This window comes from Spermophilus citellus, assembly GCF_964194105.1.
Source record: "Spermophilus citellus genome assembly, chromosome: 18".
Lineage (NCBI taxonomy): Eukaryota > Metazoa > Chordata > Mammalia > Rodentia > Sciuridae > Spermophilus > Spermophilus citellus.
Window position 1 is genome coordinate 19,290,192 of NC_138200.1, and position 20,612 is coordinate 19,310,803.

Genomic DNA, 20,612 nt, shown 5'->3' on the forward strand with positions numbered 1-20,612 from the left:
AACCTGGTTCAGAGACTCCCTCATTCCCCTCTTTCCCACCACCCTCTGCCCCCAAACAGAGGCTTGAAACCAGGGGCGCTCAACCGCTGAGTTACAACCCCTGCCCTTTATAAATTTCATTTTGAGATATGGTCTCGCTAAGTTGCCGAGGCTGGCCTCGAACTTGCGATCCTCCTCCCTCAGCCTCCGGAGTGGACACTGTGATCCAATTACAGGTGTGCACCACTATTCTCGGGCGCTCTCCCAAGGTTTCTTTATTCAGATGTGTTCTTCCCGCGGAAGTGCTGGGAAGCCCGGTCCCGGGCTGAAGCAGAATCAAGGTGTGTACAGTCTCGGGTCACTTCCTCCCATCATAGAAAGGGGTGGGAATATGCTCGGTCCAGCCTCGTACCTCGCCTGCAGCCGGAGGTTGGCGCTTCAATGCTCTCCACCGTCCAGCGCTCCGCCTCGGCGTCCAGCGAAGCCCCCACTCTGGAGGGGGCGGGGCAGAGGCGCCCAGGACACGCCCCTCCAGAGGACACGCCCCCGTCCCGCCCTCTACAGTGGGACCCGGCCGGGTTCAGCTGACGCTGTACTCCACGTGACGCGTGCGCCGAGTGAACATGGCGTCTGCTGCGAGGTGAGTGGGGCTCCTCTCCCTCGCTCCTGCCGGCCACGGAGAGGGGATCGCGGTGTTCCCCGCTGGACATGGGGGGGCCGGGCTCGGCCGGGCTCCTCGTGTGGCAGCGGGCTGTGCGCTTCTTCCCGCCGGCCCAGCGGCCGCCCTGCCCGAGCCAGGGCCAGCGTTGGTGTCCGCAGCCCCCTGCACCCTCCCGCTGCCCACCGGCCCTTGGGGCTGCCCTGGCGCCCAGGCCTCAGCCGCACACCTGTGGCGGCCTCACCGTGTGCGGCCAAGGTGGGAGCCCAGGTTGACACGAGTGTCCATGCCACGCCCCTCAGAGGGGAAGGTGGCTGGGCCGGGGCTGCTGGTCCCCAGGCGCTTCCCGAAGGGGCTAGTGTTTGAGGTGGGCGTGGAACCCCCTTTTGCCAGAGGGGCGCTTCCCCCTTCTTTCGGGGCCCAGATGTCAGCTCTTCTTCCCTAACGACCTGTCATACTTTCGTAGGCCTGTGGTTCACAGTTCACAGTGGGTCTCACTGGCCCAGCCCCGTGCACACAGTAGGAGATCCATAATTCTGCAGAATGAAAGAAGAGTTAGTTGTCCTAGTGGGGAGCATTGTCAATGAACAGGCTCACCAAAGTGTTGGGGAGATTGTTCCAGATGAGGGAATATTTGAGCAAAGGTTAAGAGATAAAGACTAAGAGTTGAGGAGTGTCCTGGGGACAGGGAGGAGGGGTGCATCCTCGGGCTAGAGGGTGTGGTGGCCCAGCTGGCCTCTCCAGACTTTGTCCTGAGGGGTGGGAGAGGTTTTAATCTACTGGGATCTACTTTTTAAGGAGCTTGCTCCCCTGGTGGCTGTGAGTTCAGTAGAAGGGGTTGTGCGTCTGGTGGTGCAGGGCACTAGGAAGGGTAGGGGTAGATGGGAGCAGCATCTCAGATACCAGGGTGGGAATTGAGATCAGAATGGGGAAGCTAGTGGACAGAATGCATTTTGGGGGAGGTGGGGAGAACGACAGCACAGTAGGTTCTCAGTTGACCCTCAAGGTTGGGAAAGCTTTGAATGTACAAATCAGACATTTAGTAGGCACCTGTAAGGTTCCAAGTACAGCACTTGGGTCGACACTTGGCCACTGGGGTAGATGGATATACAGGGCTCTGTCATCTCTCTGCCTCAGGTGTGCTATGGAGGGACATGGACTCTAAGGTCAGGGGAGAATGTGGGAAGGCTTCATTCCCTGGATGATCTTTGTGCTAGGAGTTAAGCAATGAGACACTTCCGGTAGAGAACTTTGCAGACCAAAGTCCCAATTTGGTGTGAAGGAGTTCAGGATCAGAGCTTTGAACCCAGCCTGTGACTCTGTCTTAAGGAACAAAGTGAGCAGTAGGTGTAAGCTGGCATCTGCTGTGGGCTGGTTATCTCTCTGAATGGACTGGTCAGGTGGCTACAGGGAGTGCCAGGGGCTGCATTTTGGTAAGGGCTCCAGGCTGGTCTAAGGCCTGCTTCTCTTCTGAAGGTATAGAGGAGCCAAACTGGTGATTGGAACTGACTGGATACTGGAAGGAGGGGCTTTTGTAACAGAACTGATTCTCTGGGTCATCACACAAGATGGATGAGGAGGTTAAAGCAGAATTGAGAGAGGTTTTGAAAAGGGTCACTGTTAGAAGGGAAACTGACAGGTAGGGGAGCTTCCAGAGGCTGGGGAGGGCCTCCTTGGGAAGGGCCATCCCAAGCTGTACAGGGCTTCCCTTAGAGACTTTGAGCCTGAGGTTAAGCCCACTTGCTTCCCCAAGAGATTTGAGTATGTCCCCAGCAAAACCCCACTCCCAGCTGCAGCATTCACGGGACAGATCAGAGTATCATGCATAATGAGCTATTAAGTCATGGCCAGGGAGTCAGATTTGGTTGCTCATAGAGTCCTATTAGACTGGGACTGGGGAGCTCCCTGAGAGTCCCATGTGACTGAGGTGTGCCACACATGAATTGGGGAACAGTGGAAGCCCTGAGTAGCATCTTAGGCCCACTTAGTAATTTAAGAGGCTCCTCTGGGGAGTGTTTCAGGGGCTTCTGTTTTGAGACAGAGGGTCTCACAGCCTCCTGAGGGTCAGCTGCACTCACCATTAATTCCTCTATGAAGAGGGCCCCCATCCTGTGGCACTTGGTGAGAGGCAGCCCTGCCTTCTTGAGCCGGGCTTTGAGCTTTCTGTGGACAGAGTAGGGACCTTTCAGCTCCAGCCAGACCTGTCTGCATCTGCTCCCTCACGTGGCTTTTTCCATTCTCGATCCTTGGCCCCCTCCCCTTCTGGTCCTGGACCACCCCTGTCCTCTGACATGATTACAAGATTATTCACAAACTTGCAGGCCCAGCTCAGATGGTTCCTCCTCCCAGAGACATTTCCTGGCCTCCTACTCAGAACTCAGGCTTCCTACTCAGAGCTCCAGAGGATCCAAGTTTTCCCGACTGGCAGGACCTGTTTCCTCACCCGCCCGTCATGACTGGGTGGGGGGTGGCTTCCTTTCCTGCCTCTCCTGGCATTCTAGGAACCCCGGAACCCATTCAGCTCATATCCCCAGGGCCATCTGTGGATGCCCTGTGACTGGTGCTTGGTGAAATGTGCCACACACATGAAATGCCCCTTTACTCTAAATTAGTCCAGCATCCTGTCCTGCTGTCTTGAGAGACACTTGGCAGGAAAGAAGTTGTGGGTGGAAGGGGGACCGAATTCCAAGGAGTGGGATGGATCTAGCTCTCATTCTTTAACTGAGAGGCACCCAGGAACTGTTGCAGAGCCAAGGGAAGCAGGTGAGTGCCCTGGGTGTGGCCCTGTTGGGCCATAGGCCACACTGAAGTCAGCATTCTTCTGGAGAGTATCTGGAGATGTTCTTGGTCAAAAGCCTGTCCCACTGTCCCGCCTTGATGTGAACCTTGTGCTCCGGAGTAAAGGCCTTGGGCGAGCACTGGGAGCTACAGATAGTGGGTCTGTGGGAGATAGGTTTGCCCTTGAGTGCCCCTTTGCTCTCCTTGACTTTTCCTAGACTTGGATCTATTTCCACATAGGCCCTCTGTTGGTCCCTGTGTGTGCTTGACCCCCTCATCCTCCTTGGAGTGGAGGAAGTGGAGTGAGAATGCTCACCAGCTGCTTTGAGGCCCTCTCCAGCCAGGTGACCTGCCGGCCTTGATGATGGTTAGGTAGCCAGGAGGCTTCCCAAGCCTCTACTCGATGCCTGGCCCTATGCTGGAGGCTGAGAGTTGAGAAGCTGGCTAGTTGTTGGCTGGCTTCTTACCAGGAGCTTAACAGTGTGGCCCTGTTGAGAAGTGACTTCACACTGTAGTGCAGGGATCTTACTCTGGTTTGTGCTGTGGACCCCACGGGCATTGGTGAAACCTGTGCTCCTGCCAGTCTATTTTGTGTTGCTATAATAAAATACCCAAGATGTGGTACTTTTTAAAGTGAAGAGATTTATTTTGGTTCATAGTTCTGAAGGCTAGATTAGCTGACTGCATCTCTTGAGGGCCTCATGGTGCAGAGGCAGATAGCATCACACAGCAGGAGCACCTGGGAGAATGGGAAGCTGTTTGTGGGGAAAAGAGGGGTTTTGTAGCAAAAGAACCAGCTGAGAAAGCTGAACTCATTTTATAATAATCTACTGCAACAGTAACTATTCCAGTCCTGCCAGGCCTGACCCATTCTGGTGAGACAGGTTATCAGCCTCCTCTGAGGGTGGTACCCCCCCCCCAATTAAGCACCTCCCAGTCGGCCCCACCTCTTAAAGATTCCACTCCCTATTACGTGGGCGACCAGGTCTCTTATCACATGAACCTTTGGGGACAAACCATAGCAGCATCCTTCTTGGCCTAATATTTTTTAATTCATGAAATAAGTACGGAGGATTACAAGGAATATCCATTATATGAAAATACACTTACCAAAATGTTAAATTTGCGATTGATCATATGTTTCTTTATTAACACATTAACTAATAAAAGCTAGCAGCAGGTCTGATAACTACTTTGATTTTGACAGCAATACTGTGAATTGAAAGTGCCTGTGATTTCTGTGGGTGATAAATTCACATGCATTGCTGATACTGAGTGATTAATTGCTTACATCAATAGTTGAAAAAAATGTAAATTTGTATTAGAAATTAAAGAAAATAAAGATCTGATTTTTTTCCCAACAAGAGGATGAAGCCTCTAAATCCTATGTGTGACTCCCCACAGGTCCACAGTCCTTAGGTCAGAACCCTACAGGTGGCCTTTGAGGGTAAAGGAGAGGGTGGCACTGATATGGGGACACAGATTTTATAGGACAGGGACAGTTTATAGGGGGCAATGACATCACCCTCCTTGGGGGTTGACCCACTCCCGGTTGCTCTGCTTTTGGCCCTGGGTTGCTTGCTGGCCCTTGGTGGCTGTCTGGTGGGGGTGGGGGTGGGGGGCTGTCCTGTAGGGCCAGAGGCTTGTCTGCTTGTTCTTGCCCCTGCTGCCTCTCTGGGGCATCCCTGTGTCCTTGACTGTTTGCAGTGAAGTGGGCCTTATTTGTCCTGGGTCTCGGGGATGACATGGCTTGTGCCTTTTAAATTCCAAGGGCCAGTTAATAAAAGCTCCAGCAGAAACCAGTTGGAGATATTTTATTAGTGCTGCTTTTGCTGAATTTGCAGGCAGAAGACACCTGCCTTGGCTGTGGGCCTGACCGTCTCTCTGGGGGCTTGGTTTATGTTGTGAGAAATCAAAGGGCATGTCTCTCTAAGCCTTGATTCCGGGGTGTCCTGCAGTAATTAGTGACTGTGGAACATTGCCCTGTAGTTCAGGCTGAGCTGCCCTCAGGCCCAGAACCCTGGCCAGGGTGAGCTCATTCAGTCTGAGCCCTGTGGAAGTCATAAGTGCAGCCGTCCCTGAGTGTCCTAGGGGGATTGGTTCCTGGACGACCCCCCTCAAATACCAATATCTGCTGGTGCTCAAATCCCTTAAATATAACGGCCAATAAACCCCAGTGTGGGTGTCCCAAGGGATTTCGGCCTCTCCAAAGGATCCGACAAGAGGCCCAGCCCTTCTGAGCACCCCCTCCAGGTGGGGTGTGGCCACAGGCCAGGTGGAGGCAGCACCTGACATGCTTAAGGATGGAGACTGGTCAGAGGGAGGTGGAGCCGTGGGCATGTTCAGCCAGTGGTGCTGTTGGGTGATGCTGGCTGAGGCCATCTGTAGCAGGGTCCCATTGTCATTGCTTCTGTGCTGACGGGGAGTCTGTAGAAATGAGTTTCTCCCCTATGCCCACCCTGCACCGTGGCCTTTGCCCAATGAAGGAGAGGGTGTGGGAGGCTCTGGGGGACCCCTGTGCATGGATGTGACAGATACGCTTTCAGTTCCTGCTAGTAGGGCCAGCTGGGACAGCCATGTTTACAAGCTGTCACCAAGTTCCCTTGTGGCTGAGCATGACAGAGAAGGACCCTGGCATAGAGGAAGCCCTGGTCACTTGGGTCCACCCACCATTTGCTTACCCTGGGAGGAAGGACGGGCACGTGCCCAGGGAGGGTCTAGGAGGGTCTAGCCCTGTTGGTGTGTGCGGGTTGATCCTTGACCCTTACACCCTTCCTGACCAGAAGGGAACCCAGGGTCGGCTTCCTGCCCCGCTGGTGCTGATGTGGCACCTTTGATCTGCGCAGCTTGGAGTGTGGCCTAGTGTTTCAGCTGTGAGTCGTACACTCAGCAGATCCTTACTGAGAGCTTGCTGTGTGTCACGCAGGGTGCTAGGCCCAGAATGCAGCAGTGACTAGAGCAGGCCTAGATCTGTGTCTCATGGGGCAAGTGGGCAGAGAGGACAGCGCCAGGGCACACACTGCTTTAGGGTAGGAGGCCAAGGACCAGGTCTGAAGCGAGGAGCCCGCTCAAGGGTGTCGGAAAATACTTTAATGTAAGGACAGTTCTCAGAGCTGTGGGCAGGTGACGGGAACCTGGAAGGAAGAGGAGGAAAGCTGTTTAGTATTCTGGGAGGACTGCACCAGGGCTCAGGCCTGGCCAGAGCTGGGGCCCCTGTGTGGAGGGACTGCCGTAGGCCATTTAGTATCATGGCCTGCCAGGGAGGAGCATGGGTGTAGGTTCTCTGTCCTTGTCATCCCCCATCTCTTATACTTCCTATTCTTGGCCCACCTGGAGGCCAGAGGCAGGAGGCAGACCATTGGAGCCCAGTCCGTCTGGGCAGAGTGGGTGGGGGGGATCTGGAGGGCACGTGAGGAACCCGGCCCAGCGCAACATGGGGGTCAGCAGGACGAGTGTTGCAGGTTCAAAGAGGGAAACATGAGAAGACCTCGTTAGAAGGTGGCTCTGGGCCAAGATGTACAAGAGGCACCACCTTCTTGTGTCCCTGGCGGGAGGGCCGGGTCCTCCGAGGGTCTCAGGTGAGGGCCTCTCCATGGCCACATTGCTGTGAGGGAGGGTTTCCTTGCAGTCCCCAGGTAGAACCCTCTCCGCTTGCGCTAGCTCTGGGCTGTCCCTGCCTTCCTTGAGCACTCTCTCCTGGCTGAGAGCCTTTGGGGGCTCCCTCCCGCATACCCGACCTCTGCCTAACCCCTCTCCACCCCGGTCACTGGTCACTCGTCTCTTCACACTTTGGCTTCCAGCTGGCCTGCTGACTCTGCCCTTCCTTCCCTCCTAATTTGTTGGACAGGTAGGCTTTGTCCCTCTCATGGGACTTGGATTTCACCCAGCGAGCTAATGAATTCCTTGCTGATGATGCTGGAGAGGCGGAGGAGCAGGGGCTGGGGTTTGGGTGGGTGGCAAGGAGACGCTGCTCTGGGGAGAGGGAGGTGTTTCTACAGAGGTGTGGACAGAGCGTGGACGAGAGTGGGCACCGCAGGAGAGCAGGCCCTTTGGGCGGCGGCGGCGGCAGCAGCAGCAGCAGCAGCAGCAGCAAAGGACAGCGCCTTCCTGGTGTTGAGGGTAGAGGAGGCCCACATTGCAGGGGAGGAAACCTTTTCTTGACCCCTCATCACCTGGCAGACCAGGGAGTAGGCTGCACCTTGTTCTGAGTCCACGAGGAGCTGGTGAGGGGCAGGGAGCTGGGACCAAGAGAATACCTGAGAGTTCCTTGCAGTGGTCCAGGTGGGAGGTGGTCCCCAACAGGTGAGGGGTCAGGTTCTGGGTGTGTGTGGATGCTAGAGCCCGTGGCTTTGCTGACCAGGGCGGATGAGAGAGGAGATGAGGATGACTCTGCAATAGTCAGGCAGAGGCGCCCTCCTGGTGGCCCCAGCAGGCAGGGTTGGGTCTGTTGTGTCTGCTGAGTTTAAGGTGACTGGGTCTGAGATGTGGATCAAGAGGCCAGGGCCTTTGTGAATTTGTCGCTGGCCTACGGGAGCAGTGAGTACTTAAAGCCAAGGCACTATGGGAAGGAGCCCAGTGAGGGAAAGGTCCAGAACCCAGCCCTGGGGCTCCAGCAGGACATTGGCCATTGGGGAGGGAGAGAGGACGGAGTCAGTGTGATGGGCACAGAGGCCTGGCGAGGACTGGGGACTAGTGGGGACTAGAGCAGATTCAGGAGTGGGGGTCATCTTGCCCCCTGGGCTGTGTGTGGGGGCTGTGTGTGTGGTACAGAGACCTGATGGGGTGGACCTGGGAGAGCATGGGTTGTCAGGCCAGGGGTGGGGACATGGGCTGGGTGACTCTTTAGAGGATATTAAATGTGAAGGGAGGGCGAAGTAGACCGCCAGGGGACCAGGGGAGTCATTTTCTTTCTCTTTGTAGGATGGGAGGGGTTCCAGTGTGCCCCAGTGTGGCTGATGCTGAGGGGAAGCTGCTGCTGGAGCGCCCATGAGTAGCTACGGCTGGGGGGGCCGTGCAGCGGGAGGAGAAGCCTCGGGGGTCCAGAGGCAGATGGGGGGTTTGAGGGATGGGTACTGGGCACGAGTTGTGTCTTCTGGTGACTGGGGAATCCAGCAGGGCATGAGGAGCCAAAGAGGGACACCTCCCAACTTCACCAGGCCCTGCTCTACCCACCCCTCGAGGGGCTCTCCTCAGTGACATCCTTGTTGGTCCCTCTGCTGTTCACAGAGTCTGTACCCCTGTGACTCCTGCTCACAGAGTCATCTTGTCATGGTTTTTCCTCAGACACTCAGCTCAGAGCACTGTGTGTGTGTGTGTGTGTGTGTGTGTGTGAGAGAGAGAGAGAGAGAGAGAGAGAGAGAGAGAGAGAGAGAGAGAGAGCGCGCGCTAAGAGGTTTGGGGTATGAGTGTTGTTGGGGTGGGGGCAGCAAACCCAGGCTGTGGGTCAAAGGCTTGAGGAGAATGGGACAGAAGGCTGGGAACACAGTCAGAGGCCAGTGTTGTCTGGGTCAGATCTTGTTTCACGCTGGCCACCGTCACGGGAAGCTCTAAGCAGACGGGGAGCTCCTGGGAACGATCCTGGAGGGTGATGGCTGTTGAGAGACATCTCTGACCACTGCAGGCTGTCCCTCCGTGGCCTCACCCTTGCACCCCTGAGCAGATCAGCTGTCCCTCAAGCCCATGGTAGGCCAGGCCTTCAGACACAGCAGGGTAGGGTGGATGATGAGCCCTGTGGCCCTCGGGCAGCCCAGCGAGTGACCCTCTCCGAGCCACAGCGGTGGAGCTCTGACTGGCTTGCCGAGGCTGGTGGGGTCCCCCACAGTCTCAGACCTTGGGCGGTGGGACCCTTGGAGGCACTGACGTGTCCATGTGCCCGTGTGCTTATGTCTCTGCAGCCCTTCTTTTTCCCTGGGGAATGAGACCCTGAAGGTCCCGCTGGCGCTCTTCGCGCTGAACCGGCGGCGCCTGTGTGAGCGTTTGAAGAAGAACGAGGCCGTGGAGCCCGGCTCGGCTGTGCTGCTGCAGGGCGGCGAGGAGACGCAGCGCTACTGCACTGACACTGGTGTCATCTTCCGCCAGGTGAGTCTCCAGGGCTGCCCCGGGAGGTGCAGGGTAGTGGGGGGGTAGTCCATGCTGAGGGGCTCAGTGTCCAGAACTGTCCCAGCCAGGCTCAGTTCCCTCAGGCCAATGTGCAGAAAAGTGATGTTCCTGGGGGAGCCAGCAGGCCAGCCTTCGTGGAGGGGGAGCCACTGGGGTGGGCCCTGAAGACCAGGTGAATTCGGACAGGTGAGGGCTGGTGTGCACAGGGTGGGCGAGCAGAGGGTGGGCTGGGTGTGTTCCTGGGGTTGGACGCCATCTGCACTGAGGAGGACCCAGAGGGGATGTGTGATTGGGCTGCTTGTTGAGCAGCAGTCAGAGCCTGGCTTTCATCCTGGCTTGGCCAGTGTTGAGCCTCCCTGGTTTCCTCTGCTGGAAAGTGGTCTGGGAACGCCTTTGGTTCTGGAGCCCCGTGTTGTCCTACCTGGATGTGGTGGCCTCAGCTGAGAATAGCAGACAGCATTCAGTCCCCAGGAACAAGGACCCTTGCCCATGAAGCCAGGAGACCCTGGGCTGGGCTCACGCCTGTTGGTCCTAGCATTATACCCGTTTTACAGATGAAGAAACCGAGGCTCAAGAAGGGTAATAACTTGTTAGGAGATGAAGCGGGGATTAGAACCCTGTCTTTGGACTCCATGTCTAGTGCTCTTTTCTCCCTGCTGCCAGGCCCAACCACAGTGGGAATTCCAGAATCTCCCTGGGGGCAGAAAGCCTAGGGGACCCGGGCCAGCATCCACATCAGTGGTGGGACAGGGAATGTGAGGAGTTGCTGAAGTGGAGAGAAGTAGCAAGGCCTGGCCTCCCCAGGTAGACCATGTCTGTCCTGGCAGGGCACAGACAGGCTGAGATCCTCTGCTAAGGGTGATTGGAGAGGTTTTTTTTTTTTTTTCCTTAATGGAAAGCCCCTCCTGTCCCAAGGGTCCTTTCCCTCTGCCCCATTGTTTCTGCAGCTGCAAGACTACAATCCCCAGCTGCCAGCAACATGGGGGCCTAATTTTTTTTTTTTTTTTAACCCAGGCTTGATGCTTCTTAAAGTTTACATTCTCGTGGCTTAAAGATCAGTTTCCTAAATTCACCTGTGGGCTCTCTTACTGACGTTAGGCTGGGTAAATCTCAAAAGAGCTCCTCCTACACATTGTACCTTGATGACGTGGTTTGAGCTCAGTGCTTGTTGCTAAACACTGAAGTCATCAGCTGCCCCGGGGGTGGTTGGGGGAAGTAAGCTGTTCTAAATGAGGGAATCCATTTTGGTGTAGATGTCTGGCCTGGGTGTCTGAATCGAGCTGGAATTGTGGGGCTGTTGGGCACTGTGTCTCAACCTTGCTATGTTCTTGGGGAATGTGGGTGGGGGCCCGTGGGCACAGGAAGGCTGGGGCACACACACAAAACACGCATCATTGGAGAGGCCTGGAGCAGGCTCGGAGGAGCCGCCGGGCTGCCCTTGCCAAGCCATGGCAGGGTGAGACGGGAAGCTTGTAGCCAGAGCAGAGGTGGAAGGGCTGTGTGGGGTTGGGGGTCAGTTTCTAAGAGGATGAGGGCACTGGTCTGTTTCCTGGAAAGAAGGCCCTGTTTGCTGCTCGCCTCCCCCTCCCCCCCTTGCCTCTTGTTTCTGTCCTGATCACTGGGTAACGAGGCTCCTTATTCCCTCCACAGGAGTCCTTCTTTCACTGGGCATTTGGTGTCCTTGAGCCAGGCTGCTATGGCGTCATCAATGTTGACACTGGGAAATCCACTCTCTTTGTGCCCAGGCTTCCTCCCAGCTATGCCACCTGGATGGGAAAGTAAGGAGTGGTCTCTGCCATGTTACCATGGTTGCTGACCACTGGGTGGCTGGGGGTGGCAGTGGGGGTGGGAGTACAGGTTGGGCCGGTGGGTGGCTAGGAGGCACAGTAACAAGAGGAGAGGTTGGTGGTAAGAGCAGGGCCCTTTGATGGAATGCTCTGTGCTAGCAACCTGTGCCTTGGTTGGGAAGAGACACCAAAACTGGGGTATGGTGGGTATATTGATCTTGAAATCAAGGATTCTCAGCTTAGTTAAAATGCCTGAGGTTTGGCCCCAGTGGGTGGGTGGTCACATCCACTTGGCCTTGCTGGGGGTGGTGTGGACCTGCATATGCCCATGTTGTAGATTTGGTTTGGATCAGGGAGAGCAGTCTGGGGGCCCATCACTGTCACGGAGGGGCATTACTCCTTCCTGTGTATGGCCACAGATGAGCCTGTCCTTCGCTGGCCTGACTCTGAGATAGGGTGGGACCTTAGAGCTGTCCTGTGTCACAGGTGTGGGATCAGAGACTGGGCCTTGTCCCCCAGGAGAAGTTGCCCCTCCCCCATCCTCCATAGTGCCTGCCAGCTCCAGGGCCTCTGGAGAGTTGTCCCTGCCTCTCGCAGGCACTGAGGCAGAAGCTGTGCTTAACCAGGAATGTTTGAGGTGATCAGAGGATCCTGCTAAATGCTCCCCGCCTTCCAGCCTGTCATTTCTGCCTGGAGAGTGATTATTCTTGGCTAATGTATAAATTGCAGCCTTTGCTGCCTAGTGCCCCAGAACGCTCATTACCAGGTGGGCTGGTGAGTCAATGGCTGATTTGAATGACAAGGCACTTGGCTGCTGCAGGGACTCTGGGCTTTTCGCAGAGGGCCAAGGCCACTGCAGGGCTTGCCTGGACTTCCTCTGCTTTGTGGCCTCCCCTCCCCTTCACAGGCTCTGTAGTGCAGACTCCACAGCCTCCCTTGCTGGCCCTGGCATGTAGCTCTTGTGTGTCTTGGAGTTGGGGGGCCAGGCCCACAAACTGGCATCAGTTCTACTCTGAGAATCCCAGCGTGGCTCTGGGCTTTCAGCTTTGCCATGACGACTCAGCTTCAGGCAGAATTGGCAGTAGAAGAGAAGCCGGCTCTGTTTCTCTGGGGGAGATTTTCCTGGTGTGGCTCTTGAGAAGGAGGGCGGGGAGTGGACACTCCCCATCAAGTTGGCCTTTGGTGTAAATGGCTGCACTGTCATGGAGAGGCCTTACCTGATCACTGCCTTCCCATTCTGTCCTCAGTTATTGTCTACTTGTATTCCATTTGTGGCTGAATCCTTGCGAATGCCCATTTATAGAGGAAACTGGCCCAGTGTGGGGGGACAACCTATGCAGGTCCCATGACCTGGAGCCGCAGTTGGGAGCTAATGTTGTCAGTGGTTCAGTGTAGTGTCCATGTGGAGGTCATGGGGCTGGTGAATAGGTCTGGTCACTGTTTGGGGCTCCAGTTCCTTCCTGCAAAATAATAGTGGTGCTGCTCATGAGGTGCCACCTGGGCTGTCGTTACAGTGGTGGCCACTGTGGGGATGGTTATATTTTTTGACACTGACATGAGGCAGTAATGATGGGGTAGATTGTAATGTCCAGAATTGACCACAGCAGCGTTTCTGGCCATTTGCTGTCTAAAAGTGGAATCTGGGGGCTGGGGATGTGGCTCAAGTGGTAGCGCGCTCGCCTGGCATGCTTGCGGCCCGGGTTCGATCCTCAGCACCACATACAAACAAAGATGTTGTGTCCGCCGAAAACTAACTAACTAACTAAATAAATATTAAAAAATAAAAAATAAAAGTGGAATCTGTTTTCCCTGACCCTGGTCAGGATTCCCTGACCGTCTTGGTGCTCAGAAGTGGTGGTGTCACTGTGCAACTTGAGAGGCTAGATGTCAAATGCAGTGGGAAGTTCACCCATGGAAGCGAGTCTTCCTGTGGAGGTCTAGATGTCCTAGGTGTTGTGGAGCAGAGCTTAGGCATATTCTCTGGGCTCCAAGTGCCTGACCTAGAAAATCCATGAACATGATGAATGCTTTTCTGTTCCACCGACTGTCAGGGTAGTTTGTTACCCAACCCTAGAACCCAGAACAACCTTGATGAAGAGTTTAGATCTGGTCCCTATAAGAGGATCCTTGCAGATTTTTTCCTTCACCCCAAGGTGGTCACAGGAGCAGAGTTGTGGCCTTAGCCCTTCTTTGCGAGTCACATCTGAGTAGTAGCTGGGGCTCCTGTGCTGAGCGTCCCGTGGCTCTGGGTGGCACCTGCAGTTTTCACCTGGCTGCCCTCTTAGCCTTTTTGTGGTCCTGCCTCTTGGCTCAGAAATTGCTGAGAGCTCGGGGGCTGGGGATGTGGCTCAAGCGGTAGCGTGCTCATCTGGCATGCATGCGGCCCGGGTTCGATCCCCAGCATCACATACAAACAACGATGTTGTGTCCACTGATAACTAAAAAATAAATATTAAAAATTCTCTCCCTCTCTCACTCTCTCTTTAAAAAAAAAAAAAAAAAGAAAGAAAGAAATTGCTGAGAGCTCACTGCTCAGAGAGGTAGCTCAGCTCTCAGACCGGATGCCTCTGTCTGTGAGTTGTGGGGAGAGACTGTGGTAAGAAAGACAGCTTCCAGAAGGTTCTGATCAGGGCATCTGTAGGGCCTCACCTGGGGTTTCTGAATCAAGAGGAGGAGGGGCTCTGAGAACATCTCTTCTGCCTATTTACTTCTTTTTATGAAGAACTGGCCCTAGCAAGAAGTCAGAGGGTGCTTGTCCATGAGTTGAGTGTGGGCATCTTCTGGGGCTGTGGGAGGAGGGACCTGGTCCTACCTTAGGACCACTATCCAGTGGCTAAACCTGAGCGGATTTCAACATGTCTCCTCGCATCCACCCTGTGCACTTGACTTGAGGGATTAAAACCCAGTATCCTATTGGTCAGGGAACAGCTTTTCTAGAGCATACAGGAATAATATTCTATGCTTTGGCCACAGCTGGGTTTCAGAGAAGCTGTTAGAAGTCTCCTTTAGTCTGCCACTGCTTTGCCTTGCCCGCTCATTGTCTAGGGCAGGCAGATAGCCTTGGGTGACCTTGAGGGTGCAGGCAGGTCTGTAGGGTGGTCTTCCCTGGTGGAAAAGGCTTCATGTGTAGGCTGGACAGGCCGTGCCAGGCAGCCTTGGTCCCAAGGGGGATTCCCACACCTGGGTAGATCTTTGTCTCCTGCAGCCCTGGCTTCCTGCCATGGCCACTCCCAGCAGGCCTTTCCCTTTCTCTGTTCTGAGATGACCCTCTCTTAGTCCCCGGTCTCGAACCTTTGGGACAGAAGGCGTGGTTATAATGGGGCAGTGACAGAGGGACTGGTTGTTCAGGCTGGCGTTGGGGGTTGGCCAGATCTGATGTGTGTGGCTGCTTCCAGACACTTCTGTAATCAATAGGGCACCGGGATCGAGCTGATGGGATTACCTGGCCTTTGCAATCAAAACCCACCAGACTGAACATTTGACCTTCAGCTCCTCAGCTTCCTTCGGAGTCTCTATCTGATGACTTTTGAAAATCCATCTGGCAGATACTGCAATCCAAAGTCACCCAGGGAAACAACACCCCCGTCTGCAGGATCTGCCGCTTCCTGCGTTCGCTGTCTAGGCTGCTGTCAGGGTTGCAGACACCCAGGGGGCTGTGGGCAGCCTGGAGCCTGCCTGTGCCTTACCCCAGGCCCTTTTTGGAACAGGAGAGTGGTAGTTTTGAACTCATTTTTATTTGCAGCCTTTGTTCATGAAATTGTGTTGTCTTTTTGATGGAAGGGTGTTCATCAAAATAGTTCATCAGAATCAGGCGTAACTGATGGCAGCTTTGGTTTTGGGGTGTCTGGGGTCCTCAGAGCAGGAAATTGCTTCTGTAATTTAACACCCTGGGAAGACTCAGGACCCATAGAGGGTGAACAACTTTGGACCAAGATAGGGACCCTCCTGGAACCTCTGAAAAACCCAGTCTGTAGGATGAGAGACAGTGTGTCAAGCTTGAGTTTGTAGGGAGCGGGTGCTCATCCTCCTGAATATCTGTCTGGGCCTCAGGCTGCCCAGGAAGAGTGGCAGGTGAGTTTCTCTAGGGCTGAGGACCTGAGACTCTGCGCCTGATCTCTTTTGGTGTAGGAAGTGTGTGTGTGTGTGTGTGTGTGTGTGTGTGTGTGTGTGGTGTGATGCATGTGGAGTGTTTGTGACATGGGTGTGTGTGTGATGTGTTTGGTGTTTTCATGGCACAGCTCCTCATGCACACATCTTGGGTCATGAGAACAGAGCTTCCTCAACCTCTCTCTGGCCTCACCCCAGCTCCTTCTATTATCAGAGGTATGTGCGGGCCATCTTCCAGGGGCACAGGCCTTACTGAGAAGGGGCTGGTGGGGTTCCTTTGGCTTTTCCTGGGCTGCTCTAGACCCTCGTAGCACCTAGTCTCCGGGGCTGTGCTGACCCCCTGGCAAGCCTGTCTTGATCACCTATGCTTACCGGCTCTCCCTCTGCTGGGCCTCTCTGAGCTGAGCATCTCACAGGAAGTGCTGCTGCTGCACCGGCTCGCCTGCGGGAGAGGTCTCCAGGATCAGACGCCCGCATTGCTCTGGAGGGGGCTGCTTTTCTCTTTGACAACCTAATGAAATCTTGAAATGGTTGCCGACTTCCACTCAGGAGCAAGTGCCGCCGAGTTCTGCTGTGAACGGAATGAAGGGCAGCGGCATTGTTTGGAGCTGAAGGCAGGCTCTGGCCGCTGGAAATTGATGGTGACTGCTGTAATTTGGCCCTATTACTTATTCATTAACTGTATGCAGGTGGTCAGCTAGCCGCCAAGACCTGCTCTTTGAAATTTCATTTTCCAAGGGGCTCCATCGTGTCTGCATTGTGTGACATTAATTTAATGTCTCCTTCCCACCCGAGGCCTTGCGCGGGGTGTTGGCGCTCACTGCACAGTAAGCAGTTATCAGCTCTGACTCTGGGCTCCTGCTGGGGCCCAGCTGCTAGCAGAGCAGGCCTGCACTGGCCAGGTCCCTGGGCGTGGGCCCCCTCTGAAGGATGAGAATCCCATTGAGTGAGAGGACTTCTCTTTTTGCAAAAGCTTCCTTTGCACTTGAACGAAAAATATTGCACCGGAAGCCTCAGCTTCCCTCCAGACCCATCCTTTCCTAGTCCAATTTTTTTTTCTTCAAATTTGCCATGTGATGGGGCCTAGAATGAGTTATTTTCTGGATCCCCGACTCCAGGTGGGACAGGGTGTAGAACCTCCAAGTGGATATCTCCCGCTCTGGCCAGCCTGGCCCTCAGTGGGTTCAGAGCCACTCAGTGACCTCTCTAGTGGGTTCAGAGCCACTCAGTGACCTCTCCAGCCAGCTTGGCAGGGTTCCATGGACATGCTACTCCTGTTCCCATCAACCTGCCAAATCATGGCTGCCAAGCATCTGATGACTGTGACATGGTAACCTGGCATGCATATTGCTTTAGGTGACATTTAAATGATTTTTAGTATAATTAATTCCAAAACATGAAAAAATAAGTACTATTCAAACTTAATTATTTCTGCCCTTTGACAAGAATTAAGTGCACGGTGCCAGACACGATGCTTATAAGTCTTCAGGTTTTAATTGTCAAATAAAGAATCAGGCCTGTTGCTAGGGAGGCCCTTTTTGTCTCATTGGCATCACTGAGGAGGGCAAGCACTGATTGGGCAAAGGGCATTTGGTGGGTCTGGCGCCTCTGCCCACTTCTTCCTGATATTGGGGTGGCGGTAGCAGGCTCTCCTGTGGGCTAGCTTCCTGTGCTTCAGCTCAGCTTCCATGATCAGTGAGTGGAAGGGCTGTGGCCACCAAGAAGGAGTGGATAGGTGAGCACATCCCCTGGGGTCACCCACAGATCTCAGCTCCCTTAGTTCACCTCCCTTTTGCTAGTACCTCTTTTGGTTTCCTGCTGTTATGTCCTTGACCTCAGGCTTACTGGCTGGAGACCTCCCCATGAAGACTAACTGAGAAGACTCTTGGGTTGGAGGGCAGGTGGCTTCCTTCAGCAGGACGGTTCCAGTGAGGTGGGAGGATTTAGGACTCCTACTGGAGTGGAGGTGGAAAGGCCAGGTGCCTACCTACACATAGCCGAGATGCCTCTCTGTAGGAGCCGTGGAGGCTGGCTTTGAAGTCAGATCTGATGAACTTTATGAATCCATTGGGAATTTGCCCTCCATGTCTGTTATCACTGAAGGTAATGAAGTGAAAGGGGCCAGAGTTGGGGACTTGCTGAGGATGCAGGCATGTGTTGTGGAGCTGGCAATCACAACAAAAAAATGGATATGGTCAAGACACTCACAACCACCGGTCCTGGGGATTGAACCCAGGGGTGCTCACTGAGCTACCTCCCCAGTCCTTTTTATTGTATTTTGAAATAGGGTTTTGCTAAATTGGCTGAAGCTGGCTTTGAACTTGTGATCCTCCTGCCTTAGCCTGTCGAATTGCTGGGATTACAGGCGTGCACCACGCTCCAGCAACACATTTTGCTGATTGCCCTGCCTCTTGCTTTTCTGGTTCTTGTTTTTGTGCCACTTGCAAGGTCAAGTACTTGCCAAGAGAGTCGCTGCTCAGTAGCGAAGGACCTGCCAGTTCTCTAAGCCAGCCTGCAGCTGGGACCTCCAGAATCCTGCGGGGGTACTTGTCATCCATTTCTGCCTGGAGCTGCTTGGGGCCATGCTAATGGAGGTGTCAGACCTTGGCCATTTAAACTTTTGAGTCCTGCCTCAAACGTGGAAGTTAATGTGACTGAATTGTGCAAATTTAATTAACAGTAAGAGCTTGATACCCAGTGATCACATCAGAAGGGCCAAAAGGGAGGAAAAGCTGAGGGCATTCTGGGCTGTGGTGAGCAGCCGACCTCACTGAAACCAGACTCTGGACCCTGAGGTGGGCTTTCTGCCTGACCCAGCTCACCCTGAGTGTCTGTGAGCTCTCTGCTGCTACTCCCACAGCCCACCACTGTGCCCTAGGTCCTGTGGCCTACCCTTTTGGCAGTCAGTTCCCGAGGATTGTTTTTGTGGAGAGGGAAGTGGTGGAGGGCCAGGGAGAGCTGTGGGATTGTGGTTTCTGGTCATTCATGTCACACAGGCTTTGGATGTAGGAGTCTTTAAGGACTCATTCTGAGTGCTGAAGTTCAGTGCCTCCCCTGTTTCATCTGGGACTCCTTAGATACCCTCTTATCATATAACCCCTGAGGGCCCAGGAAGCAGAATCGGAAACCATCTGCTGTGCTTTGTCTGAGGCCAGTGTAGGGTGTGACACCTGCTGATGACAATGCTGTGAGACCACAGGTAGCCTGGCAGGGCAAGGATGGAGGTGACTGCTGGGTTTCTGTTCTCCTGACTAAAAGGCTCAGGGATTACTCCAGTTGAACTGGGCTGACTGGGCTGCGCAAAATAACCACACAAGAGACACAAATACCTTTTTCTTGTGTCGGCTCCTCTGACCTTAAGAGTCCGAAGGGAGAGAGAGAGAGAGAGAGAGAGAGAGCGAGAGCACACGCTGACCCTTTTTATTGAGGAGAAGCTATTCAAATGAGGCAAGGGGTCAGGTTTCATGGGGCTGAGTCTATCTTCATGATGTCCACCATCAGTAGGTTGACTGACACCTGGGTAGGCCACACCCAAGGGCACAGTAAGAGAAGGGGACACACACAAGGCACTTCCATGGAAGATTTTATCCTAAACCAGGCAAGGAGTTATATTTCAAAGAAACAGTTGAGCATAGCTTCACCCATGGGGCTGTAGGAAGACACACCCATGCACGAGACACCGACTCTCGAACCCAAGAAATGGGGGGAAAGCTCTGCCACATTTCTGTGACTGAGCGCCTCAGCATCCAGCCAGGGAGTGTGACTCAGTCACATGCAAGGTTGGTCTCCCACAGGTGACTCCTTGTGATGACATGTCATTGCTGCCGGGAAGGGGGGGGGATGGCGTGGATGGTGTGAGCATGCGTCATTGGACTTGGCTGGCGCTGGCCTTCCCCCATGTAGTTAGTGTTCCTCCATATGTAAGTTCTGTCACCAGCAGTGACATTGACTCATCTGCTGACCTGGAGCCTGAGAGTGGGGGTGGTGGCCTGCTGGACCCAGCGTGAGGTCTTCCTGGCACAGCTGTGACCCCCAGGCTCATCACTGTGAGGTGGATGAGGTGGGCAGGGGCTGCCCAACCTCATCTGCCCTGTCTCTTCTCATTGGCTGATTTTTCAGGATTGATGATTCAGCTTAAGTTTTTCTCATCCTGTTGAGTAATACTGATACTAACTTCTTTAAAATGTTAATTTGTTAACTTTCCTTTAAAGAGACTCCATTACAGCCAGGAGGCTGCTTGCTTCATGTTCTAAGGGTCGTGCTACTGTCTGGGCCAGGCTCTGCGGTGGTGGAGACAGATCTTGGAAAGAGGGGGCATTTGCATCTGCTTGCTGCAGGCAGCCAGGGTCAGAGAGGGGTGGAGGTCCCTGGGAATGGTGATGTCTAAGAAGGCAGGTGACATTCTGGCCCAGTGTCCTTGTCCTCAAGTCTCTACTGGGCAGACCCACTCTATGCCCACTCCAAATGGGCCTGGGGCTTCGTGGCCTGGGCATGAAAAGCAAGAAAGTGGCCATGCTGAGCCATTGCTAAGCCCTGACCCTGGCATTCCTTGTGCTTCCTTTTGAGGATCCATTCCAAGGAGCATTTCAAGGAGAAATATGCTGTGGACGACGTCCAGTATACAGATGAGGTAAGTTGCTGATGCCTTCTCTCTCAAGCAGCTCCTTAGCTTCAGAAACCCTTCTGCTTCTGAATTTCCTCTCCTCCCACTGCCACAGCCTGCGGACACCACTGCCTGGCCACCAGCCCTGAGGAGCACTCACTCAGAGCTGGCAGGAAATGTGCACTTCGGACTTCTCGGAGGAAGCCATTTGTGCCCTGGGTATTGCCTCTGACTTAGTTGGAAATGTCTGGTGACCTGGATTGTGGCCACTGAGATGCACAAGGGGAAGACATCTCTGAGAGGAAGCTTGCCTGAAGCAGGGACTTAGGTCTGACCAGAGGAACCCCTGGGCTTGGCCTGAGGCTGTGTGTCAGGAGGCTTCCTTACGGGCGCTTGCCAGCTAAGGTGCCACTGTCTAGAGAACCCAGGGCAGTGAAAGGCTGGTGGGGTGGGCGGGGTTGGAGGTCCCTTGACTTGAATCCACTTCCCAGCCTGGTTGTCCGGCAGGTGTGATGTGACCTGGTTAAGTGTATGACCGTCCTCCTGAGGGTTTGAATGTGTCCCAGGCAGATGGAAGGGTTCTTCTCCAGCTTCTACTGCT

General features: G+C 54.4%; 1 protein-coding gene across 2 annotated transcripts in view; it reads left to right on the forward strand.

The window, feature by feature from the left end:
• Positions 1–551: 551 nt before the first annotated feature.
• The window catches only part of PEPD (peptidase D), a 116,593-nt gene continuing 96,532 nt past the window's right edge, over positions 552–20,612 (forward strand). The window contains exons 1-4 of one of the 2 annotated variants that reach the window (XM_081275286.1): positions 552–619; positions 9,310–9,493; positions 11,165–11,292; positions 19,975–20,038. In XM_081275286.1, coding sequence (XP_081131412.1) covers positions 603–619; positions 9,310–9,493; positions 11,165–11,292; positions 19,975–20,038 — 393 coding nt within the window. In that variant the 5' untranslated portion in view covers positions 552–602. The remainder of the gene's footprint in view (positions 620–9,309; positions 9,494–11,164; positions 11,293–19,974; positions 20,039–20,612) is intronic. The other variant, XM_081275287.1, reaches the window with a different exon arrangement.